Source organism: Pleurodeles waltl, chromosome 4_2 (genome assembly GCF_031143425.1).
Source record: "Pleurodeles waltl isolate 20211129_DDA chromosome 4_2, aPleWal1.hap1.20221129, whole genome shotgun sequence".
Taxonomy (NCBI): Eukaryota; Metazoa; Chordata; class Amphibia; order Caudata; family Salamandridae; genus Pleurodeles; species Pleurodeles waltl.
Window position 1 is genome coordinate 1,040,898,942 of NC_090443.1, and position 26,248 is coordinate 1,040,925,189.

At 45.0% G+C, this 26,248-nt stretch overlaps 1 protein-coding gene across 4 annotated transcripts in view; it reads right to left on the reverse strand.

Moving 5' to 3' along the window:
- Window positions 1–7,350: 7,350 nt before the first annotated feature.
- NDUFV1 (NADH:ubiquinone oxidoreductase core subunit V1) overlaps window positions 7,351–26,248 on the reverse strand; it is a 41,061-nt gene continuing 22,163 nt past the window's right edge. For all 4 annotated transcript variants that reach the window (XM_069232988.1, XM_069232989.1, XM_069232991.1 and 1 more), the window contains exons 6-11: window positions 25,846–26,035; window positions 22,990–23,202; window positions 22,263–22,429; window positions 13,567–13,648; window positions 11,424–11,569; window positions 7,351–8,448 (exon numbers count right to left, since the gene is read on the reverse strand). In XM_069232988.1, coding sequence (XP_069089089.1) covers window positions 8,365–8,448; window positions 11,424–11,569; window positions 13,567–13,648; window positions 22,263–22,429; window positions 22,990–23,202; window positions 25,846–26,035 — 882 coding nt within the window. In that variant the 3' untranslated portion in view covers window positions 7,351–8,364. The remainder of the gene's footprint in view (window positions 8,449–11,423; window positions 11,570–13,566; window positions 13,649–22,262; window positions 22,430–22,989; window positions 23,203–25,845; window positions 26,036–26,248) is intronic.

The window sequence follows — 26,248 nt, forward strand, 5'->3', positions numbered from 1 at the left end:
CTTTGCACTTTGTTTTTCGATGGAATGGCAATAGTGGAAGACAGCAAATTATTCGCTGCAGTGAATGTAAATAATTATGATATTAAGGAGTCAAACCTATGATAAGCACTTTATTAAGAAAAAGCATTTTATCAAAAGAAGTACTGCATCAAAAAATTAGTTAATTGTAAATGATCATGTGATTCTATAAACTGTAACTTATTTCAAGGTCATTATATGATTTGGATTCTCATGCTGACATAAGGAGGTTTGATTGTAAAGGAATAGCTACATGGTTATACAAGTGGTTTGTGTCTATACCTTTAAGAGACAGTGTAGATAAAAATGAGGAGATACCTTTACATCTATGTCTTGCACTGCGCTATGGGACGGCTTTTTGCCGAAACGCACAGACCAGGTTTTCTTTGTGGCACCTCGCAATTTATTGAATGAAATAATAAATCCCTTTGAAAAGTAACTGAGTCTAATTGGATTTGTGCTGTCAGTTGCAGTTGCCTGAAAATCAGTGTGCAGATTGGGGCAGGCTTCCTGGGAGAGAACTATATATTTATATATGCACCACTATTGCTGTAGATCTCTCCTATTTTTGTGTGTGCACCATAAGCGCATTTTGGGAAAGTGACAGCGTGGAAGGACAGATATATATTACCTACTGGCATCCGCCAGTAGGTAGGGATCGTTAGGACCTAATTCCTATAGACAAAGTGTTTTTCATTTTCCAAATAACTTTGGCCCAGTTTGATGAATCTTCACAAATTTTCTAAATTTGTATTCTTATTCAGCTGCTGTCTTTGAAGTTTTGGGTGATCCATTAATTTTGGGCCAAGAAAAAGAGGGGGTGCCAAAACGTGTCTTCCCCATGCAATTTCCCATAGGGATTTTTAACACAACTTCAGCTCGAACCGCTGAAGGGAATTACATCAAATTTGGCAGAAAGATAGATCTTGGTCCGGAAAGATCTCTTTTTGTTAATTGGCGTAAATCCATTCAGTAGTTTCTGAGATATTTAAAGTAAAAAAAATAGATATCTAGGGATGCAGATCCTCTGCCGATCCCACAGTCCCATGCTGATATCTGATTGGCTGCCAACACTTCAACCAGGAAGAGTTGGCAGCCACGTTGGGACTCGGACAAGTCCCGAAAAAGAAGCTTAAAAAAAAAAAAGGGAATGGGGCAGATAGGAATGCCCTGGCCTCCTAGGCCTGGTGGTGGGGTCCCTCTGGGATGGCCACCTCCCCAGGGCTTGGCCAATATATAAGTGTGGGTGCAGACTCCCCTCTTGAGCACATTAGGGGACCAGTACCTTCCCGGGGCCAATTTGCTGTAGTCAATAAAGGAAGGGGGCACGCATTTTGAATGGGGAGGGTGGCCGTGCACCCCTTGCTCGGGTCGATTTCAGCCCCAGGGACCACCACCTCCCCAGTGCACGGCCCTTCTCCTGGAGTCATTAATGGCCCTGGGGACCGCTACCCCTAAGGGCCAGCTTCCTATGTCCTGAAGTGCCCTCCCTCGGGACAGTTGTTTTCTGTTACTTGGTGGGGCTTTGATAGCTCCCCCCATGTGGCAGCAGTAAAACTGCTACCGCTGCTGGGAGCAGACTTTTCACTTGTTTTCCTCCCTACTGTCAAGTGGGCAGAAAAACAGATGAAAGAATTGCTCCCGCACACAGGGAGCAGCATTTTTGCCTGCTCCCTGTGTGCAGGAGCAATGGTGGCTTTGGCAGGGACTGCAAGGAATTGGCGCTCCCCCTGTGGCTGCAAAAGTGCACACTGGGTGCCCTGGGTTGGGCCAGGACACCTAGCAACAAATGGCCAGGTGGTCTGGGAATGGGGTCCCCGGGCCTGAAATCGGCCCAGGGAGGGGGGGGGGGTCACGAGACCCACCCTTCCCTTTCACTAATTGGGATAGATGCACGCTGGTAAAGCGGTGCGAGCCTCGGTGCAGGAACAGCAAGCATACTTCAAATGAAGACGGATGCTCACTGGCGGAGTGGTGTGAGCCCGTTTGTGGAAGGGTGCTCCAGGCGGTGACAGATGGGCACTGGGAGTGCTGTGTCCAGTTGTCAGAGCTGTGTGCGTTGGATAGCAGGAATAGCAGGGGTTACATTGTGTAAGTAAAGCGGCGCATTGGCAAAGTTGTGGTGAGTTTCAGTGTAGATCAGCTGCAGAGCTGTGGTTAACTATCTCTGCCGAAGTGCCTGTGTGCCCTTTCTGGCACCGACACCAGGTGATTAGGAAACATGTTTGGGACTCATGCAGTCAACAGCTCCCAGAAGCCCAGCTCTTTCCAGTGTGCCTGCTGCTGTGGGTCTCCTGCTCTGCCCCAGACTCGACATAGCCACTTTTTCCCCCTTTTCATTCCTGCCCCCTATCCTCTTCTTTCTTTTCTCCCATCACCCTTACTCTGTTGCTCCCCTCTCCTTCACTGTTCTTTCTTTCCATTCCCAGTGCTTCCTCCACCATTACCCTTGCCCAACTCCCTTATGTTCTGCCCTACCAACCCGGTCCCCTTTACCTTTGATTTACCCCTATCCCCCGTCTTCGTCTTACCTCTTAGACTCCCTTTTACTTTCCTCCCTTCTTCCCCGTCATCCATCCCTCAACCCTCCCCTTTTCTCACTATCTACACCCTCCCCGCCTGCTCACTTTCTGGCTTTCCCTCCTGACCCCATTCCCTGCCCTCCCCTCTCTGCATTGGCTCCCATTCCTTCACTCACTCCTCCACTTCCTGCTTTCCCTACTGCCTCTTCCTCTGCCCTCCCAAATCAACCTTTAAAACTCGCCCGCCTGCTCCCTCTGCTGCACTCCCCCTCTGCTCCCTCTCCTTTCCTTCCCCTCCTTCACCTACCTTAAAACTCACCCCACCTGCTCCACTACCCATCTCCTTTCCTTTCTCTGCCCTCCTTAACCTACCTTAGAACTCACCCACCCTGCTCCCCCTGCTCCACTACCCATCTCCTTTCCTTTCTCTGCTCTCCTTAACCTACCTTAGAACTCACCCTGCCTGCTCCCCCTGATCCACGACCCATCTGTTCCCTCTACTTTCATTCCTCTGCCCTCTATAACCTATCTTAAAACTCACCCTGCCAGCTGTACTCACCCCCGTTCCCTCTCCTTTCTCTGCCCTCCTTAACCTCCCTTAAAACTCACACCGCCTGCTCCCTCTGCTGCACTCCCCCTCTGCTCCCTCTCCTTTCCCCTGCCCTCCTTCACCTACCTTAAAACTCAGCTTGCTCCCTCTGCTCCACTCCCTCTCTTCTCCCTGCCCTCATTAAGCTACCTTACAACTCACCTCACCTGCTCCTTCTGCTCCAGTCCCCCTCTGCTCCCTCTCCTTTGCCTGCCCTCCTTCACCTACCTTAAAACTCACCCGCCAGCTCCCTCTCCTTTCTTTTCCCCTGCCCTCCTGCAGGCTGCTGGGACACGGAGGCGCTGGCTGAATCTGCAAGTTGATGCACTTATTTTCTGGGGCGCAGTTAGCTTCAGATGTTAGGGGCCTATATCAAAGAGAAGCAGGCACGCTGCTCTTGGGGTCAGCTGTTCAATTTTTTTTTCTTTTGTGTTTATCCTCTAGTTACTGGTGCTTGTGGTAAAACTTCAGTACTTTGCTGGTAAATAAAGTTAGATGACACGTGTTTCGCTCTTTACCTTAAAAAGAGAGAGAACTTTTTGGCCATATTAGTCTTGGTGTGCGTGTCCACTCTGGGCAAGAACGGACAGCACTCTGAGAACTACAAGGATTACCCCACATAAACCTAACCTAGAAACAGAGATGAAAAGGAAGGACATTACAGACATAGCTTGGAAAATGCCACTAGCCGGTAAGGGAAAAAAGCTAAACATGCCGGCTAACTTCAGTGTACCACCAAATTATTGAACTTTGTACCTCTAATAATTGGAGGATAGAGTCAAAACCAGACTGCAGAAAAAAAAAAGATTACAATTCACCAACAACACGTGGTGTCACCAACCAAGAATCTGCAGATCTGTACGAGAGAACAGCCCCAAAGGAAGCTGCTTGAAGGAGCATCACACACTTCGAACAACTCAAAGGTACCGGGTGCCCATTACAAGTCAGCAGTACTTTCCTCCAAAGCCACCTGCCTAACAACTGCCAACAAATGCTGTGGTACTGCCCAAAAATACAGACACATGCAGAATCACCAGAGAGGCAGCTTGTCACATTCAAGTAACTGACTACAGAACCCTTCTGGCCACTGTGGACTCCTAAGGGCTAATATTCCCTTGCAAACATCTTCTGTTCACCATAGCTCTCCCGAGGACATTCCAGACCAGACTCCTAAACCGATGCTAGGGACACAAAGACTATTTTACCTACTTTTTGTTTCCTATGAGGAGTTTTTTTTTTTTAACCTTTTTCTCGAGAACCAATTTCTTCATTACACCTAAAGCTAGGGTTCATGGGGCGTAATAAAGTTCAAACTAAATCTACATTACACCAGTTTGTGTTTAAATTTTCAAAGATGTAAAATCATCAGATCAACATAAAATTCACAAAAACTAGTTATATTTGTCATGTCATCATATAGACAGCATTAGATACATCGCAACACTACTGATACTGAAGTTTCCAACAAGTGTTTTGCAGGCTGTATCCGCTTCTTCAGGGCAGATTTGACTAGAATAAAGGAGAAATGTCCATAGTGAAATAAATGAATTCCTTGTGTCCTCCAACTCACATAAATTGGAACCATAAAGCAACCTCCAAATCAAACATTCACTAGACGCCCAAAATCAAACAATGAGTGCAGTTGCAGCTCTGACTGATCTTCATATATAAATAATCCAAAATCTTGTTAAGTGCAAGGTTATCAGGCCATAAGATATTATAATGACCCGAAAACCTTGCACTTAAGATTTTGGATTATATATGTATTAAGTTCGGTCGCAACAGCACTTGTTTGATTTTGTAATAATGTTATTACATTATTTCGTAATTTTTAAACTTTGTAACACTGTATGGGCATTGACTGACCCTCATTAGAACCAGTTTAACACCCAAACATAGCAATAAGCAACAGAAATGTGACCAGTCCAGCTTTGCAAAGGGCCTTTCACTGCACAGTAACACGCGTTGCTGCATTTTTGATAACTTTTGACCCGTTTGAGCAAGAAACTGTTTTTTTGTTGTTAAAATCTACAGATTAAGTGGTTGATGATGGCTTATTGTATTTACATAGCGCTTACTACCCCTGATGAGGTGTTGAAGCGTTTTTCAGTGAGTAGCACACTACTCCGGAATCCAAAAAGGATTAGTGGTGGATTATTAAAAGGAAATTTGAGTGATGTCTCTTCATTGGATTGAATGGGATAATGGAGGGATAGGAGAGGGAAGAGTCAAGAAAGTGTTATTTGGGAGATCATAGTAGTAAAATGAGGTTTGGGCTGATCCAAGTAGGAAAGAGGAAAGACTCTAGAAAGGGTCTTAGGGGAGATCATAGTAGTAGAATGAGGTTTGGAATGAGTCAGAGCGCAGAGGCAAAGAATATACTGAGAGAGGTATAGGGTGAGACAGTAGTGCATTTCTACTGTTCTTCTACAGTAAAAAAAAAAAAAAAAAGAAATATATAGGTACATGAGTACATAGGGAGGGTACAATACACATGTGTAAGGAAGAGAATATATCGAGATTTGAAGTAGTATTTTAAACACTCAAACTTTCATGTGTTGCTGTACTTTATTATGTAGCAAATGAGACAAATCTAATTATGTGAAAATCATCGCAGCCGCACAATTGCATAATTCCAGTGGCCCTGTTTATTGGCAGGGCCACTGGAATTATGCGCAGGGGAGGGACAAATTATGTGGCAGGGGTGAGTAAATTATGCATCAAGAAAAGGCAAATTATGCGGCATAGTTCAACTTTGAAATTATCACTTTCAAACTTGTTAACATTGTCTGGGCATTGCAGGAACTCATTAGGATCAGTGTAACACCCAGTAACTTTGCAAAGGGTCTTCCCTGCGCTGCAACACAGCCACTGCATTTTTAGCAACTTTTGAACCATTTGAGCTAGAAACAATTTTTTTTAAATAAAATCTGCAGATTGCGAGCCAGATAATGGATTATGTGGCTAATCTGTAATTATGCAAAAATTGCTGCAGCCACACAATCGCTTAATTTCAGTGGCGGACTCTAGGTTCCCAACTTGCTCCTCCATACATGTAAGAACTGCTTTTTGCAGATCAGTCACACCCTCCAGCACCAAAGCAGTAAAAGTTTCCAAAGCAACCAATTACAGAGAACTAAACCAGAATGCAGTCTCTTGCCCGATCTGTATTCCCAGGTGCATAAAACGCACACACACAGTCACCCCAAGTTGTTGCAAGTCTATTCATCACTTTTAAGCAGATTCTCTGTAATCTCAACAGACACAATGGTCTCCAGTATTTTAAGTATGTCCGATTCCAAATATAAGTTCCATCCATCACTTGGCTGTCCAAAGTGTTTCTAGCCCGCAGACAGACCCCTTCCTGCTCATGGGCTCTATAAAACATTCAAAAGATATCTTATCTTGTACTTTTGGGAAGGCTTTTCTTCGTCAACCCATACAGGACCACCTTGCCATTAGCAGACTCCTCTAGCTCCAGACAGGCTTCTTTTAGTGCCAACTCCCCACTCATCTGCCAGTGCTCTGTTTTCTTGTGAGAAAGAAAAATTATGGTCTGTGCCCTTGCATAGATTACAGCTATTTCAAAATAGCTACATCAGCTATCTCGGCCCATTACTACTGGTGAGAGAATTACTGGTACACATACAAGGAGTATCAATCTATCTCTCCAAATAGATCATGTAATTTTTTTTCAAAACTGAAATGTGTGTATTTTATATTGAACATGTGGAATTCTTTGGCTCCATTATGTATCCAAATCCAATCCAGGAGTGTGAAGGATGCTCACAGTGTCATGGTTTTAACTGACCTCCATTGAAGATCAATTCCTGAATAATCTGTGTTGGTAGTGCCACAAATGAGGTGAAAATATTTAAAATATTGAAGGAGAATGTTAATGAGCCTGCACTGCAACTTGCAGATCATTTTAATATGTTCTTCTTCAAGACACAGGCAGCAAATGTTGCCATAGATGCAATGTTTTCTTCCATTTAGAACAACAACTTGAGACCTCATGGGAAAGATGCCTGGTGTGACTACAGAGGAAGCAACTGCAAATGCTAAAATACAACTGAATTAAGAAAATATAGACCAGCGTTCATTGCCTTTTTGTAGATTAATTACATTTAAATCAACAAACAGGTAATGTTTTGAAGCACAAAGAGAACAAGAAAATGTCAACTCACAAACTTGTTAAAGAACAAGAACGTGAACTTGCAATAAGAGTTTAAATTATACTTTTATTTTTAAATTCCTATCTATAACACTCAGAGGCAAGAGTTAGGCAAGGTACAGTCCCACCACACTTCTGCTCCCCAGCTAGTCACCACTGAGCCGTCCATTTCTACAACCGTTAAGGTCTACTGGCACAAACACAAAATAACCTTTCTTTTCCACTTCATGCCATAGTTGAAACATCTTATCAGATTTCTGCGTTAAAAGTCTTACAACTTTGATCTTACTTTGTGATAAATTACTTTAAACAACCAAATTAAGTCATACTCATCCGATATATTTCAAACCTGCTGGAAGTCAACATTGACGCTGCCTGTGCTGTAGAGTTCACGTTACTGTATCGGACAAAGGGCTCCGAAACTTTGCACACTTAAGGGTGAAGATAATGAAATCTCAGGAGTGCCTAGAGTAGTGACTGACACAAGGAACACTATCAAGCATGATCCAAGAACAGTTCCCCACGCAGGGATGAACCCTAAGAACACGAACAAAAAGGATCCTAGAGAAAGGTAGCCAGGGTTTCTGTGGATGGCTTCCTTTTCTCATCCCGCAGCTGTGGAGCACACATTTAGCTTTTCATCAATCACAGGTACAAATCTTAAGCTGCCATGCTACTGGTGATCAGATGTGGATTCAATGTATGCCTGGAGCGATGGATCAACCGCAATACAGCCTTCAAAGAGAAGAGAAACAATGCAACTCCAAGAAATGGAGAAGTGCCCATCCACAGCCGGCAAGTGCTGAAAACCCAACTATGGAAAAAGATGCACCTAACTGATGAGGGTCAGAAGGCAAACTTGTGCATGTAGAAAATTCATACAACTTGAAAAAGATAAATAGAAGAAGCACAACAAATAAGTTTTCAATGGCGATATGAGCTCCTCGATGATCAACTGGGACGGTGAAGGGGGTGGGAGGTGGGTGTGGGGGGAAATAAGGAAGGGGGCGGAGTGACCACTGTTCCAATGCTTCTTTCTGCCTCATTTTGGCACCTGTGCCTCATGCTCGCGCTTGATTGGCCTTCGTCACCTCATACTGCTTCATTCTCTCCTCCAGCACCGGGCGGAAGTGCCTGATCAAACCCTGCAAAAGAAATGAAAAGTTTCATATTACAAATGTATGAGGTAGAAATTTAACTTAGCAGTGACCACACCACTACAGGTTTAAAAACACGAATGGCAGAAATCTAGCTCCAAAAAACAATTAAATGTTCCAGTTGAAGTTAAGACAGTAAGGACAGTAAAGACTTCCTGTGGCTAGTTCTGCACATGCAACACTTGCAACAAGAATAAGGTTTCATGAAAAACCCACCCACAGATGTTTACAGTCCTCAAGTTAACTTAAATTCTGCCTTTTGGGGGCGTCACAAGTATATAGTATTGTGTTTTGAATTAAACAAATACATATTCATGCCAAATGTCAGTCTTGGTACCAACACAGAGCATTTACGTTTAGATGCTGCATTTTGAACTCCACCTGATGTGGCAGATTATATGAGACAACTGACAGTGATAATAAAGACTGCTTGAAGATGTTTCGCAAGCACTACGCAGAGGGTGTTGCAATATTCTTGTAAATGAGTACAGATCACTACAGAGTAATCCCTGCAGCATCATCTTGGGCTGGAATGGTACATTTTAATGTTTTAATAAGCTGACACAACCAAACTATTCTGCAGACAACAACTGTAGAAGTAAAGTCACTGAGAACGACATGCTTGGAGGAAGGGGGTGGGAGGTCCTCAGTTACTTTTCAAAGGATCTGACATTGGGTTCACCGCATGGGTGTCATGGGAAAGAGGTCCAGAAGGATGAGCCTAGGATGGGTAGAAATACTCCCCCCAAACCTCTTCTTTGTAGATAAGTGAAATAAGTGAAAGTTTGAGGCTGTTTACAGAGGCCGACCTTGGCATGTGGTGGGGCTCTAAGGAGTGAGTAATCTGAAGCCGCAGCCAAGGAATGCACTCCAGAGTGATGGGTGGACCAGGCACAGAGTTTTGAAAACAATCCTTCAATCGATGGGCAGCAAGTGCAGTGAGAGTGTGAGATTCAAGCTTTTTATGTCACATATGATTTGTGATGTGAAGCTCTGTGCACCTACTTACTTAATGACTTGCACGTAGTACTCCTCATGGCCACCAATTAAGTAGCTGATCACACTTGGGCTATGGCAGGGGCCATTCCATTCAGAGTTGTAAGTAACGGGAGTACTTCTCCGTGAGACGAACGAGGAAAAAGAAAAGCATGTTTTAGCTACTGAATTATTCTTAAGGGAAAATGTCATTTTCAAAGATTTTGGATGAATTGATGGAGGCCGAGAGAAAGAGGTCAGATCATGGCAAGTATCTTTGGTTTACTAGGGCCAATGAGAAGATCTCAGATCTCACATCATTCATGCAGAGCCAATTCCCAGTCTGTTTCTGAAAGTACTGGAAACAATTGTGCACATACAAGTCTATGCTCTGGTTCTTCCTGGACTGTAATATACACCTGAATTTTGTCATTGTATGTGTATTTATATATATATACATATATGTATTACACACCAACTCCTCCAAATTGCAAAGGACGTGCTCGGACAACAATGTTGTGGTCACGTGTTCAAGGCTACGGCTGAAATGCGTTGTGAGGAGGCATTGTTCTATTAAATAATGCATGTGACCACAACATTGTTGTCCGAGCACGACCTTTGCAACTTGGAGGAGTTGGTGTATAATATAAGTGGACAGCTGGATCCACGCTCGGACCGCCGCCAATTCCGTAGCTTCAGGACTCTGGCGTTTGGGTTTTGGGATATATATAAAAAACCGGTATGCTTGTTAAAGATCATTGCAATGGCAGCCACAAAGGAGTTAAAAGTGCGGCAGAAGGGACCATCCTTGAGGTATTACACAGGTCAGGTGATTCCAGATAGGTTTGGACAGAGCTTTAGCTGAATTGTGCAGTTTGAGAGGAATGATATGAACCCTTGGATTACGACTCGTTCCGGTCCAAATCTAGCCTCCAGCTGGGAAAGGGGAACTTTGTGGCGATCAGAGCTGAAAGCAAAAGGCAGATCTTGGAAAATCAAGATGCAGCTCCAAGCACTGTCCCTGACTGAGGAGATCTGTCCTAATGTTTAACTGCCTCTATTAGTGGTGGAAGCAACACAACTGGAAATCACAGAGAAGATTGCTGCCTTCCAAAAACGAGTTGAGTTTGGCCAACACTACTGCTCCAAGGATGGTGGTGACAGTAGAGGCCGGGAGAGATTGTCAGAGCGCTTAGGTCCCCAGAAGACTTCTTGGAAGCGGGGTGATGACAGATTCTTTCAATTGCAAGGTGCAAGTCCTGCCAAGAGTGAAGCGTTGACGAATCTGGTGATGATGGCACAAAGACATCTTTTTTTTTACTCTGAGCTCCTTCACGAAAGAAACACTACACTCTGCTGCCGCCAGGGCTCTCTCTTCACTACAACACAAATAAGGGTCTCCCCCCCACCTAAACAAACTTGCGTGGACCTTGCAGGTAAATCCCACCGCTTTATATTGTGGTGAAGGGGGAAGCTTAGTTTAACAAAAATGTCTCATCCTCACCTACACATCCCTTTTATTAGTGGGGTGGATGGTGCAGTCTAAAATCAATATAGAGGGACAATGAAGGACATAATGGTCCTTTGACCCTCTCTTTGCCTCCATTCAGTACTCAGAACTACCCTCTTCCTGCTTGCTTCTAAAAGCCTTGGCACAATCTGATACCAACATGGCAGAAACCAAGTGCTGAACATGTGTAAAATGGGCCCTCTATTGGGACCTGAGAATAAGCAATGCATATATAACTTCAGCAGCCTCCGGGACTGATTTAGCTCTAGAGACATTCACTCCTCTGTACAAACTTTCCTACACAAACACTTTTCAACCTCCCTACACTCACATCAGCCGGGTTGGTTCTTCGCCTATAAAACCCTAATGAAGCTCTTGACCCTGGCATTATATTCATGAAGAGCCTTAGGGTCGCAGGAACGCTATCCTGTGTCACAGCTGCAGGAATTGTGCAATCAGTCAGCAGGAGCAAGATTACCTGCACTGGCCAGGCGGCGCCATCTCCCAGCGCACAGATGGTGTGTCCTTCGATCTGTTTGCTGATCTCCCACAGCATGTCTATCTCGTCCGTGCGAGCACTGCCCTTGACAAAGCGCCACATGACCTTGTTCATCCAGTCCACACCTGTAGGGAAGAGGATGGTTGCAACCATGGATGAAATAAAGGGTACCAAGTGAGTACTAGAGAAAGTGAGGGGAAAAAGACAGGGAGAATGAAAACCAAAACAGCAGTGAAATTATAAGAAGAAAGTAGAAGAGAATGAAGCAGTGACATGGGCAGTACACATGATCTTCGTATGCATGTACATGGCTTTTCTATAGCGTGAAACTAGTCAAAAGGCAGCAAGGCCCCATACAGGGTCAAAGGTCAGCATAAAGTCAACATGCGATAGGAGGGTGATGGTGGGTCATGCACTGTGAGGCAGTGATCTTTAATAAGCCAAGAAAGAAGATGAAAGGGTGAGGGGCATCACATTTTGTGAGCAGGTCTGTTGCTGTATGCATTAGGCCCTGTGATTGTCGGAAACGGAATTGCAGATCAGGATGGAGTTAAGAGCACAAGCAGGACAGGACTATTTGTATTCTCAGCTCCTAGTGAGTTTGAGAGGAGGTCAGCTTTGTGTGTGCATTGCTTGGATTATCACTGAATGAGGTGCATGGCTTGGACTATCACTGAATGAGTTCCATGGCTTGGACTGTCACTGAATGCCTTGCATAACCCGGAACAAGTTCTCACTCTTCACTGATGCACGTGCATGGCCTGGACTGTCACTGAATGCCTTGTATAACCCGGAACAAGTTCTCACTCTTCACTGATGCACATGCATGGACTGGACTATCATTGAATGACTTGCATAACCCGGAGCAAGTTCTTACTCTTCACTGATGCACATGCATGGCCTGGATTATCACTGAATGACTTGCAAAACCCGGAACAAGTTCTTCCTCTTCACTGATGCACGTGCACAGACCTGTATATTCCACTGAACCCAACAGCAGCCTGGGCACTGATAAAGCAGACGTGTTTCTGCTTATATAGAGTAGAATGGAGATGGTAGAGAGGGGACAGAGGAGGAGACACACCGTGCACAGACCTTGTACTGCTCCAAAGTACATTCTGCACGCATCCAAAGATTTAGGGGAGAAAGAGGAGCAGGCAAAGAGCATTCTCTCTTCAAAACACGCCCCTATGCCTCCTCTAACCCCCACAACAGCTTTCGCTCCACGTTTTATTTGTAAAGCAGCAGAGGGAGTCCACATTCACCATAAGTATGTCCTTGCCACGGTGGCACTCTCCAAACCTCACTCTAATAACCTCTGACTAAAGCTGTTGACACCTAAGGCCCGCACACAACACCAAACACCACATCCACCAGCATCAGCACTCTGGTAAAGCCAACCCTGGTGGGGTGGGAGGCAAGGGGGTGATTTAGGAGGACAAAAGAGGAAGTAGAGACAGGGGGCTGTATCAGTGGATCATGGTCGATGAGCAGACGTCAGAGAGAAGGGGACAAGAGGTCTGCTGGAACGAAGACCCAGGAATGTAAACATCACTAGGGCAGGAGTGAGGGGCAGAGCTACAGTAACCACAGGGAAGTAATGGGGAGGGCAGAGGGTTAGATGGTGGTTGGGATAAGTGCTTGACAGCCCTCTTCACATTACCTAGATGTTAACTGCCCACCTCCAGAGGAACCCTAGAAAGACTGAAGTCAGCCTCATCATCAACAGCACCAAACAGAATTGACTCCAAATGTTTTTCAAACAAAATGACATTTCACAGCAAGGAATATGGAAGCTTTTCTTTTAAGGACTAGGTTGATATATCAGTCTCACAGATGTGACATACTCATTAAATAAACACAGTAACGAGGTAAGACAGTTGCATAGTTTATGCTCGTAATATGCAAGCACAATGTTATCCAGGCCTCCTGTGCATGATATTTCGAAAGCCACAGAGTACATCAGTCTTTAGCCCTGCACTCATTCCTCGCTCACTGTGTGAATACATTCAAGTCTCTGGAAGTCACTTCACACTGCTTCTCTGTACTGACTACTAACCCAGGGAGGTCCTCACCCATCTCAAGACACGCATCAATGCCCCCAGTGCCCATCGGAACCTACCCTCGCGGCACGGCGTGCACTGCCCACAGCTCTCATGCTTGTAGAACTCGATCAGGCGAGCAATGGCTTTGACAATGTCCGTCTGTGGGAGGAAGGGAGGAGAACCCATAAAATAAGGATATCCAACAGAAAATACAGCTGTCAGCAGGATGAATGAACACGAGTACAATGAAGAAAATGTATAACATCAGTGAATTCTACAGGTGGTCCTCCAGGTAAGCACGTAGAAGCGTTATTTACCTGTAACAGCATTTGCATATATTCTGCCACCTACTGGTTGGTTCTAGAATTGGGTTTCTTCTTTTTCGCTTTTTTGTTGGTAAGTCAGTCCATTCTCTGTGTGACGTCAGACGTGCGGCCTGGAGTTTCCTGTGCGTGATCTCCATCTTCAGAATCTTTTTTTCTGCCACTGGGTCTCCAAGCCAAACGGAGGAGCTCCAAAGAATTCTACAAAAACGGCAAAAAACTGTTTTTTCCACTGAAAAGACTGAAGGCCACGAAAGGTCCAATAGCAGAGAAGGGGACCCTTCTGAACCCCGACTGGAAGGTGGGTGGCGGAAGGGGAGTGAAAACCACGCGGCTGGAGGACGCACAGGAGGGAGGCAGCGAGGGGACATGGAGAATACTCCTTTTAAATTCAGCACCAGATGCCATCACAAGTTGGCGCAGACAGATCCCTAGTAGGTTTGCAATTTGTGCCTCCTGAAGGACCACAATGATGAAGGCTGTGAGGCCTTCACAGAATTCGCCCCAAAGAGACTGAAAGTGAGTCCCAAACAGCATCTGCCACACTGCACCATAGCTGACAGTGGACACAAGAGTCCCTTAAAGACCTAGGCCTCGCCACCAAAGAGAAACAGGAGAACGGCAAGGAAGCCAAGCCAGCAGAGGGAAAGGAGTTGGACGCCAAGGAAAGGGTCACTGATGCAGACAAGTGGGAGACCATCAGAAGGGCAGTGAGAGACACCAAAAAGAAGCAGCAACAGTTAACTAAGAACCTGAAAGGCACGGACTCTAAGTCCTCTAAGGTCGCAAAGGCTGTCTCAAAGTCAAAAACCTTAATGGTCAAAGAATGGCATAAGCAAAAAGAGCTGCATGGGTCTGGACCAAAGGACACTAATGGGGGCAAGCCTTCTAACCAACCCTCAATGCCGGCAGGTACACAAGAGAGGGCGAAGGACAAGGAAAGCGAACGAGCTGCCGACATTGAAAAGCCGAAATGGCAACACTCCTGTAAGGGAAGGAGGAGTTCAGTGACTCTTTAAAAGGGTTTCACATCTCACCAAAATCCTCAGAGCAGAGGGAAACAAAGTCCGATTAACCAGACATCAAGGCACCCTATACAGCGGAGTCACATGAAAAGGAACAGGAGTTCTTCTTCGTTTACGACAAAGATAAATTCACTGAACTCAAGGGTCAGGGCCAACACGATGACATGTGGCAGGGGATCCGCACACTTTGAATGCTTGCTAAATAACACAGAGAAGCAAGCACATTTTTAGGTCGCGCTTTGAGATGCGTTATATACTTTGTGGGTTTCAAGTCCACCCATTGCTTTTCATTTGTCGATTTCAGTGTCCTTTGAAAATCCTTGCTTCCAAGTGCTTAATCTGTCTTATTTGCCCCTCCTTTTTGTAAGTTGTTCACTCCCCTGGCATTACTTGTAGCCTTTCGCTGGGCCCAATAATGGCATCTGCTTAGGGACTACTTTTCTCTTTCACTAAGAGCATTTCTCACGAGCGCTCAATGTATTCAGTGGCTCCCTGCTCTGAGTTCTATAAACAGAGGGATTGAAAGCAATCCTGTAAATGTTGTCACGGTGCTGCCTTTCATGTTTCACCATTGTGCGCCTTTTAATTATCAGCACAGCACCCCACAGCTGGTCTTCGGCACTGCAATGACTCCAGTATGTAAAGCCTAGGCCCTATGAGCCTATTTGCATGTGCCTTTTGTTTTTTTGATTTTCCTGTAAACGGGGTTGTTAATCCTGATTAACCTTCCCACTAGAAACACTTTGAAGGTTGCGCTCGATAAAAGGTCCGCTCGGAAAGAGCTATTCTGCATGTAATCGTAACATTTGTGCATTTACTGTCAATGTGTGGACCTTCTTTAATTGGCAACTGCCCCAGTGTCCTGTTGTGCAGTGACCCTTCTCACCTGAGATTGTTCCTAGCCCAAGCGGACGTTTTTAAATGATACACTTACATTCCGGAAGAGCCATGGCCGTTGTTCCTGCTTTCTAAATGTTTTCAGAATATACACAAAGTTTTTTCTTTATTTGCCAGGGTGTGCTTTTTATGGATGAACTATTGCTTAGTCTGTAAATAGTACCATTTTTTTTGTTTGTTTTTTTTATAATACCTTGCTGACATTCAGTTGTTTTTAGGGAGTGCTGGAGAGTAGGAATTGTAAGTACTATTCATTGGTAAAAGATCCAATGAAATTTTCAAATCAGATTTGTACATTGTGTTCACTTTCTATCCACCTTGAACAGAAATACGAACCTGTGGTGTAGACCGTGCAAAGTTAGTGGTTGGCTGTACCTGGCACGTGTGACTGCACGTTTGATGTTTTTACCCGGTTACTCCTCTCCTCCTCGATTTAATAAATTGGCCAGTTGTTAATTAAAATAAAGTAGTCTGACTCAACGCATGATGTACAATACGATGTTGATATTGCGACTTGGTCCATGTAATCCCCTCAATGCTGGCGTGAGTGTGTTGTCCTCGTAACTCAAGTACGCTACGCAGGCCAGCTGTACTTTTAAAAGTGTGCCACATTTAGCTGCTTATATATAGTTTCACAAATCACAAGCCTCTCCTAAAAATGTACTGTATACTCTATGACCAGTGCTTGAAATGGGAAAACAGAAGTGCAGGTAATCTGTACCAGAGTACCTGCTAGTTTCTGAGAAGTCCCAGTACTTAGCAATTAAAAGTATTACGTTTTTTCTTGAGACGTGCAGGTACTCTCCCTCTGAAAATAAAGTGCCGGTACTCAGTACCGGACAGTACTGGCCCATTTAAAGTGCTGCCTATGACACTTCTCGATTTAAACGATAGCTTCTAATACCTGTGGCACATCTTCCTTGTCTGCAGTAGCCACAATCTGCTGCTTTCATTCCAGGTGGCATCCCACCTGCTCCACCTTCCCTTCGAGTGCCAGACGCACCCAGGGCTGGGTTCTCTGTGCTCCCACTGGGTACATGCTGGGCCGCCAGGGTGTCCCCCAAAGACTCTCCCTTCCCCCCACCCCTACACCAATAATAGTGCGCAGCCCCCATCCCCTGCACCCTCGCCTCTTCATTTATCTCAGGTTATCCTGAGTGGCAAAGATCAGACCTCTCAGGAGCCTCGGTGCTCACATTTGCCCACTGACAGGTAGGCACTTGAATCTAAGGCACTGCACTTTATGCACCCTCGAGGCAAAAGGTGTCAGTGAGTCCACCCTGCAAAGCCACAGCCAAATTACTTGTGGGCAAACCACGTTTACGTATTAAAAAAAGGCAGGCTGAGTAACCGAGTTAAGTGTTGTTGGAGGAGAGGGGTGTTATCTGGCGAGGTTATCTGCAGAGCAATAACCGCCAATGCAGGAGTCTGGCTAAAAGCAACAATGTCTTTCTGGGAGACTTTCGCGTTTGATGGGGCTCTCGGGAAAACCTGTGTTAATATAGAGTGTGAAATGAAGTAATGTCCAATTCACAATGTTTATCATCACTCCTGCCTCTCCCCTCCCTTTCCATTCCGTTCCGTTCAGTGACCACCCTCTCTCTCTCTCGCTCTCTTTCTCTGGCTGTCACCTCGCTTCCTGCCATCTATATGAAGCTGCTCTTCATCTTTTTATTTCTTTATGCCTGTCGTTTTTACAGCTTTACATTCTGCAATTTATTTTAGGGACATGCACTTCATTATCCTTAAAATGCTTTCCTAATTAAAGTCCCACTGTGCAGCCAAACAGGTACAGCAGTGTAGTGGGAAGCTGTAATACGCATGCTGTTTTTTTTCTATTAGTTATCATATATTTCTGTTCTGCGTAGAACAAACAGGAGTATCAGACCGCAGACACATGGCTAATTTAATTTAAATTTTAAAAAAACACCGACCCAGGCCTGAGAAATTATCGCCTGCATAGATTCGGCGCTCCATCCCAAGGCGTAACAAATGTGCCTCTGTACTGCAATCATTCCAGTTCTATAGACCATAAAGTATCTCTATTGCATTAGTTCTTCGCAGTAGCAATAAGTCACACATGAATAATTATCAAGTTAAAAACTTACATCTCAAAATCCGCCCACTGTGGCAAAGCGAGACAGAAATATGGCGAGTAATCCTGCATAACCATTGCAAAGTAATTGACAACTATCACAGAGAAAAATAGCGAACATGGCGAAACATGGTTACCTCGTATGTAGTGGTAGACCTGTTATCTCTTGGTGTGATTTCCCCTTTTACTACATTTAAGTCACCCCCAGGGTAGGCCCATACAGCCCCATTGGCATGGTGCAGTGTATTTGAAAAGTGGGGCATATACTGGTGTGTTTTCCACGTCCTGATAGTGAAATACTATTAAATTAGTTTTTCACAATTGCAAGGTCCATCTCTCCCATAGGTTAACATGGGGATTGCCTTGAAATATCCTTTAATAGTAATTTCCCATTGGGAGCAGCTAGAGATGTGGAGCTTGGGGTCTCTGAACCCTCAATTTAAAAATACTTCTTTTGGTGAAGTTGGTTTTTAGATCGTAAGTTTGAAAATGCCACTTTTCGAAAGTGTTCATTTTCTTGCTCAACCATTCTGTGCCTTTGCCTGGCTGTGGAATAAACGTGTGGGTCAGGATGACAGTTGGGCTGTTTGTGAATTCACTCTAGATAGGTGCACAAATGGAGCAGAGGTGTGCTCTGCATATTCTAATGGGTCTCCCTGGGCTAGAGCAAAGGGAGGAGCTGACACTCCTCAACATGGACTAGGGCTGTGCCTGTCTTTACACAAAGCAGTCTACAACCCCCTGGAGTGTGTCTGGGGCCAGGGCAGGAAAGGCAGGGTATTGTGCACTATAAAGACTTTCCTTTGAAGCTTGCCTACTTCAAAGGCAGAAATGAAGAAAAAAGTACTGGGCCCCTGAGACCACAACTTCAGAACACTTCTGGACTGAGGACATTCTGCCAGGAAGAAGAGATGGATGCTGTAGGAGGGACTGCCACTCTGCCTGCTGCTTTGATGTGCTGGCCTGCTGCTTACCGCTTCAGTCCTGGGAGTTAAAGGACTGGACTTTGCTTTCTACATCCTGCTTTCCAAGGTTCTCAAAGGGCTTGAACTGAGCTTGCCTCATTTTAGAAGTCTCAGGGACAACAACGACTTCATCTGCCAGCACCAGGGCTTTCTTGCTGAGTGTCCTGACTTGCCAAGTGGTGTGAAATCCAGTTCCTGGGCCCTTAGAAGTGAGTTCTGGTGAAACCAAGAAGCAGCCAAGTGCATCGACTCTAGAGCGACTTCGGAACCGATGCCTCTGTTCGACTGTGCACCGCAGCCTGCACCAGGAGCCATGGTCCCCGCTGAGTGCAACGACTGCGACTGACGCCACAGTCCTGACGCCTCCGCAGCATCTCCGAGGCCCTGCCAATGCACGAGTCCTGAGTGCTGTGTCCCCGATGTCTGAGACACTAGACTCCGCTGCAGCACCCGTGGCGCGATTGCAACTCTGCAAAGTCGACGCAGCGCTTCTTGACATGCTGGATCTTTCTCTTTAAATACTTCTGTGGTCCCATCCAAAACAGTAGGGGACCCATAGAAAATATGTTGTCTTCTTGTAATCCAGTAGTAGTGTTTACATGTGCAGATGCCCTTCATTTTAAAATTCACTTGCAGCAGTGGGACTGACCAGTCGTCGCAGGGCCAGGGGAACTGACATGTGATCTCGGCTGCACATGGCAGCACTGTGTGTCCTTGTGCAGTATCGCTTATTGCTGCAGCCCGTTTCCTTATCTAACAATATAAGGGTGGGGTTTCACTGAGATACTTGCAGTGTTCAAACAAATTCATGGATGGAGGGACGAGTTGGAGCCTGCAACAATGAGGAAGGACGGGGGGACTATTTAAGAACAAGAACTAGTGGGAGGATGCGAGCAGCAACACAGAGGGATGGGAGAGAGGGAGGGTGCAAGCAGCATCAACAGTGGAATAGAAAAAGGAACAACAATATTGAAGCAACAAAAACACAGAGCGGAGGGGGACCTGCAAACACGCATTCTTGAGGAGTGCTACAAATAAAAAAAAATTAAAAGTACCAAAATAAGCGAGTGACCAGTGGAAGGACACTGGAAGACATCAGGGATTAGTACTTGGTCCATGCTCCAGGGAAAGGACAAACACATGAAGACAAAGTGTAATTGGCATGCTCTGACTAATGAAAAGCAGGGAATGAGTGACCAACGGTAAGCAATGGGCAGTCTCTAAGCCCCCTTTAACCTAATACAAAACATCTCACTGGCGAAAGCACATGCGCTGTGTCAGGAGAGACCTAAAAAAAGGACGTAACCACCTTACGAATCACCATCAATTATTTGCCACACCTCTGGTGCTGAAATGATAGTGAGTACAGGAGGAGTTGGAATTGATTTCCGCCAAAACCCTGAGCAAGCAAAGTCAGTCAGAGTGGCACATAGGTGACTTCTTAGTGGTTAGAGCAGGGGTCTCCAACGAGTAGCTCAGTAGCTACTGGTAGATCACAGGTACCCTAAAAGTAGCTCTCAGAGGTGAAGCCAAGACAAGTATCTCATTCTGAGAGTGAGTGCATATTAAAGGCAGCTCTGCTTCTCTCAAAACCCACAGAATGATAGCCAATCACACCAATAGCAGGGCCTCATGAAAACACTCAAACACACACAGTGTGTCTGTCCATGGGTGTGCAACATGACCATCTGACTCCCCTCTACATCTAGCTAATTCTCAAGGTGATTACCCATGTTGTAGATTCTGTTCGGTCAGTCACACTGTGTGTGAACAATGGACCATTAAATAGTAGCACCAGACGTAGCGTTAGCAGTAACCATTGCTGACTTCCTAAGCGTGGGACTGCAGGAGCCCTAGTGAAAATGTGTTAGGGGTTTGCCTGATCAGCCCAAGAGCTGAGGAGAGGAGGGTATGAATCCAGAAGGGAAGCGATTAAGAGCCTCATGTGCATTCATCTATATGTGTCTACTTGACATTCTGCCCCTCGCTAATAAACAGGTATGCTCCCTAGAAGGTACTCCTGGTGTCAAGGACCGTCAGAAGTATATGCTATCCTCCTGCCCCATCATAGGGGGTTCATCTCTGGCATAGATGCCGCCGTTCATGGCATAATAATGCCAGTGACATAATAATGGTCATCCTTTACTATTTGGGGAATCTTTGGTCTAGTTGTGGCATACTGGAAGCCATCATTGACATGTTGGGAGCATGATTGGCATAGTTTTAACCATCCCTGACATAAAGGTTTCTGCTCCTTGCATAATAATGCCATGACTAATAAATGGTGGGCAGCCTTGGCACACTGGTGGTCCTGGTACACTGGTGGGCATTACTGGCATTTTACAGGCATACTCTGTGCCAAGGAAAGAAATCACAGCCTTTTATTGTAATACCTTATGTAATACCTGTTCATTTGAAGCAAAACGTGCCCATGTGAGGCATCTCTCATGTAAGCACTCAATGAAAATTACAATCTGAAATGTGGACTGTGTATTTCCTAAAATAGAAAACTGATATTTTAAAGACAAATTTATGCTTTTTGGAAAAGGTTTTTCTTCTGGAAAATTGAATTTGTCGGGAAAATCTGTGTATTTTCAAAATCAACATGCTGGTGAAGGCAAAAGGCTGCTATTCCTAAACACATTTAAAGTTGATAGTTGAAGTGATAGGTCAAGCTGACTTGGGGAGACATATTGCTGTGGTTGTGTCATTTGTGCCAGAAGGATCATTATGCTTTGGCTTACTTCATTACTCTGGTGAAGGCATTTAATATTGATAAGCATTTTAAGGGTATTTGTGCAAGTAACCTTGCCTCACTGCTTGACAGTCACTGCTGCGGACACAGTGTAATGTTAACATGTGATCACTATTTTACAGTGATAGAATTTGCCAATAGCTCGAGAGGACTTTCCTTCAGCAGAAGCAGCTCTCACTAATGAAAAGATTGGAGACCCCTGGGTTAGAGCAACTCAGCAACAGCAGTGCTAGAACGTACTGCCGAGCAGTGTCCATACTAGTGTGTCCCAATATCCCACGGTCTGAATTCCAAATGCACAGTCACATGGCTAACTAAAGATAATCAAGACTTAGGCGGTTCACCAGCTCCTCTGAAGCCCAAGCTGAGCTACAAGCTGCACCAAGTGCCGCCCTCGCATCTGCCTGATGCTATGGGCCCCGTCTGCTGGTACTGCTAATGTTTACTGCGCCCCTCACCTGGCCCTTTCGTTGCCACTGCAAGAATTGGTGGATGCATCCCGTAAAGACTGGCAGATCCTGATACTAAGCGTTGTAGCAGTGAAAAGTATTGAAGTATTTGGAGTTCATAGGACAACAGCACCAGGAGTATCAGCCAGGACCAGTGCGGGGTTGTGCGAGATGGCGGCACAAGCACGCTTGGCAGTTTTGCACTGTGGCACTGGCGTATGTGGAGAGATTAACATTAAACAATACGACAAGTTCAATCCTTACCGATTTATCCATAACGATGACAGCTGCTGTCCCGAGGCCCGTCTGAGCCTGTACTAGTGCATCAAAGTCCATCATCACCGTCTCACACACATGCTTGGGAATAAGAGGTGTGGATGAGCCTCCGGGTATGACTGCTAGGAGGTTATCCCAGCCTCCCGTCACTCCCCCTGGATGGAGAAAGAATCAAAGCCACATTACAAAGAAAATCTTATAAAATCCAGAGACCTGATTAGTTAAGACAGCAAGAAATATGTTGCAGACAAGGCCTGGGGTGCACTGACATTGTGGGGTGTGGGTTCCTCTAAGGGAAGAACAGGGGGTGCTGCACAGGTAAGATTTGAGGTGCTGTAAGCAAATGTGAGTGGGTCACATTCCTGGAACCGCTGGGTACTTCAGGTAAGTATAGAACTTTCATGGTAGAGCTGTGTGTGCACCCATAGAGGAGAAGGTCTCAGCAGTGTGCGTAAGTCACGGTAGAGGTTCAAGTGTGGGTCTTAGTACAAGAATAGTCAGGATGTGATAGCCAGCATTGGGCTGCAATCACAGAACTTTGTATCAGTCTGTATTAGAAAATTAGGGGGCTCTGCACATTGGGGACAAGGAGCCATGCATGCGTTTTCAGAATTAGAATAGTTTAATCAGATGTGGGTCCTAAATGGCGTAAAGGGGACAGCAGGTTTTCAGGTAAGTACAGAAGTTTGGTCATGAAGCTGGTAGGTGCACTCACCAGCGTGCCTCTCGATCAGTTCCTTCAGTGGGATAGACATCTCCTCTTCCACAGTGCAAGGGTTGTTGACATGTCCAGAGATGTTAAATAGTTTGGTGCCAGAGTTCCTCTCCCGACCAAAGCCTGCAAACCAGGCCCCGCCACGCCGGCAGATAGTGGGAGCTACGGCAACTGTCTCCACATTGGCCACAGTGGTGGGGCAGCCAAAGACACCTAGGCACAGGGAGAAGGGTTATACAAGAAATTTCATGACGCTTTGAAAACTACTTTGAGGAGCATGACAAACAATTCTTTGAAATAGAAAGAACTCATTATTTGTGAATACAAAAAAAAAAGAAAATAGAACTTCATCGACTGGTCTAGCTCAAAGTCTAAAATAATTTGAATACTGATTAGTGGCCAATGTGCATCACTTTTGGAATGACACAATAAATGTTATGTTAAAAAATAAAAATCAATGCACAAAGGTAAAATAAAAGTAAACTTTTATTTCACATTGAATGCATAGTCAACTTTAAGAACCTTTCATGGTTAAAGAAATATTTCCAGAGGTCAAGGAGGAGCATTGAACAAGCACTGGAAAGTCTAATAGTGTTGGCTTTCCGCTGCTGCGCTAGAATTGCTCTGCTCTGGATCACAGATACTTTACATACTGCTCCCGTTTGTTGTAGGATTAATGATCAATCTCTTAAAGTTATGTGGGTTTTAAGATAATGAAACAATGGTCGAAATCTTACTTCATTAGGATGCCTTGGCATGGTGCAATTAACATTTAATTTTCCAAGCCGTTTGGTTATGGTTCAGATACACTTTCCAATCAAAAGGCATTTTTTGATTCACTCCAATTGGCCATATGGATGGAAATGCACCACACTGGCCAATCGCCTGGTGTAATAAGCCAATGTCTGGAAAGGCAATTTTTCGTGCAGAGTGAAAAAAGGTAAAAAGGTGAGGAGACTGTGATAAAAGATATATTATACTATTTAAACTTGAATGGAAAATTGTGCCCGTGCCTACACCCAAAACTGATTTACATCAAACCTAGCATGAAAACAGAATTTCACTCAGCACTATTGTTTGAGACAAAGCTCTTAAAAACTGGGCTAGGTGGGTTTGAAAGTGTTAGCACTTTTGTATATCTCTGCCCTTTCAAGTCATGATTCACTGATTTGTAATCCTGTCAATCACATTTGAGATTTTTGAGAAATGCGACTACCTGGAGACCGGCCTCGGCTTTGCGGCTACCTCCTGCTGTGCAAGGCAGTAGGGATATGGCTGCATATGGGCGGGTGGAAACAGAGGCTGGTCACAGGCTACAGGAGGTTGGGACACGTATTATATAAATACACTGAAAAAAATAACAGTTGGAAACAGAGGGACTGATTTAGAGTTTGGCGGATGAGGTTTCTGAGTCACAATCGTGTCGAATCTCCCATCACCTTTATTATGATCCCATTACATCCTATGGGAATCATAATATGGGGGACGGGATGTCCGTCACGTTTGTGACGAAGTAACCTCATCCGTCAAACTCTAAATCAGGCCCAGAGTTATGGTTTTTACTCAAATGCGTAAAATCACTAAAATTCACCAGCTGTGTTTTACCGGCACACAACCTCAGTCATAACTACCATCCCAGCTATGCTCAAAACAATCATTTGTCAAAGGCACAGGAAAAACAGGCAGGCTAGCTAAGTAAAACATGGCAGGTGACACGAGTTGGTGTGTATACTATGAACTAGCAAACTGTAGTGGCTTTACATGGTTGAGCCTGAACCATAAGTCAGTTCTAAACTGTGGTTTGGTCAGAGAAATACAAAAACTGTGATTGGAGAGGCTCCCCTGCAGGAGTAACTGGATTAGAGGTACAAATAACTCTCTGAAGAGCTGGAAGTGACCCGTCATCTCACTCTTTTCATGCTGCTCTTCCTGTAAAAAGGCAGCTTAAAGTGCATGGTGGCTTCTTGGGGAGCAAGAGCTGGGAAAAGGAGTAGCCAGAACGCATAGATGATGCAGGAAGAGACAGTGGAAAGGTAAGAAGATTGACAAGCAGCAGAGATACCTAAAATTAAAGACAGTAAAAATGAGTGAACAGAATTGGCGACAGAGGGTCAGGTGGCAGAAAAATGGAGTAGAACAAAAGGGGATGGGAGGGAGAGACAGTAAAAAGATACATGAGCAAAGGAGGCGACAGTAGGGAAAAAACAAGAAAAGGTGAACTGCACTACTGTGAGATCTGGCAATCGTGAACTGTGTAAGAAAGAAGAACTGGAGACCACTGAGATATGGCACTGACTGGTAGTGTGTAAAGCTGGTGCTGGTGACCACTATGAGAAGATAGACAGCATGGGGAGCTAGCACTGACGGGCAGCAAGGAGCTGGCACTGGTGGGCAGTGTGCAGAGTTCTTCTCACTTGTGTGAAGAAATCAGATCCTAATGTCATCAAAATGGTAGCTTTCACAAGTGCCATATTCACTCCTCATGTTCACAAAAATGATGTGTTACACAACATACTTTGGTCTACCTGAACAATACAAATACAATACATTCTACTTCAGGGGAATTTCCATTCTATCTTGAGTGTGGACCACCAACACACATCTGGCCCAGGTTCCATTTGTTGAATTCCATGCAGCCAGAGACAAAACTCATGCTCCTGGCACCTCTCCCCCAACCCCTCCTCTGCTCCACCACCTCCAGCATTTATTATCCTACATCTCATTTTGCATATTATTTTTTGTCTGACTTATTGCCCCCCCCCACCGCCAACCCACATTAAATGGCTGTAAAATTGCACTATAAACAAGCAAAATATAACAGAACAACAAGGAAAAGAAGTTAAATGTGGGACGTACCAACATCAGCAGGGAATGGGGGCTTTAAGCGTGGCTTGCCCTGCTTCCCCTCAAGCGACTCAATAAGTGCTGTCTCCTCACCGCAGATGTAGGCTCCTGCCCCCCGCATGACGAAGACATCAAAGTCAAAGCCAGAACCACAGGCGTTCTTTCCAATGAGGCCAGCTTGATAGGCCTCACGGATTGCTACCTACAGCAGGGAGAAGGAACAGAAATAGAACAAATATGGAAGAAAAAGAGAAAAAGCAAAAGGAGTCCAAATGTCGGATGGAGAAGATAAAGGAAATTCTTTTGAGGCTTATCAAAAGTAAAAACTAAAAAACTAAAAGCGGGTTGGCTAGTATAGGAAGTTGAGGGGATGCAGGTGTAAATTTAGAAAACACGAGTTCCAGGCCTGACCTAG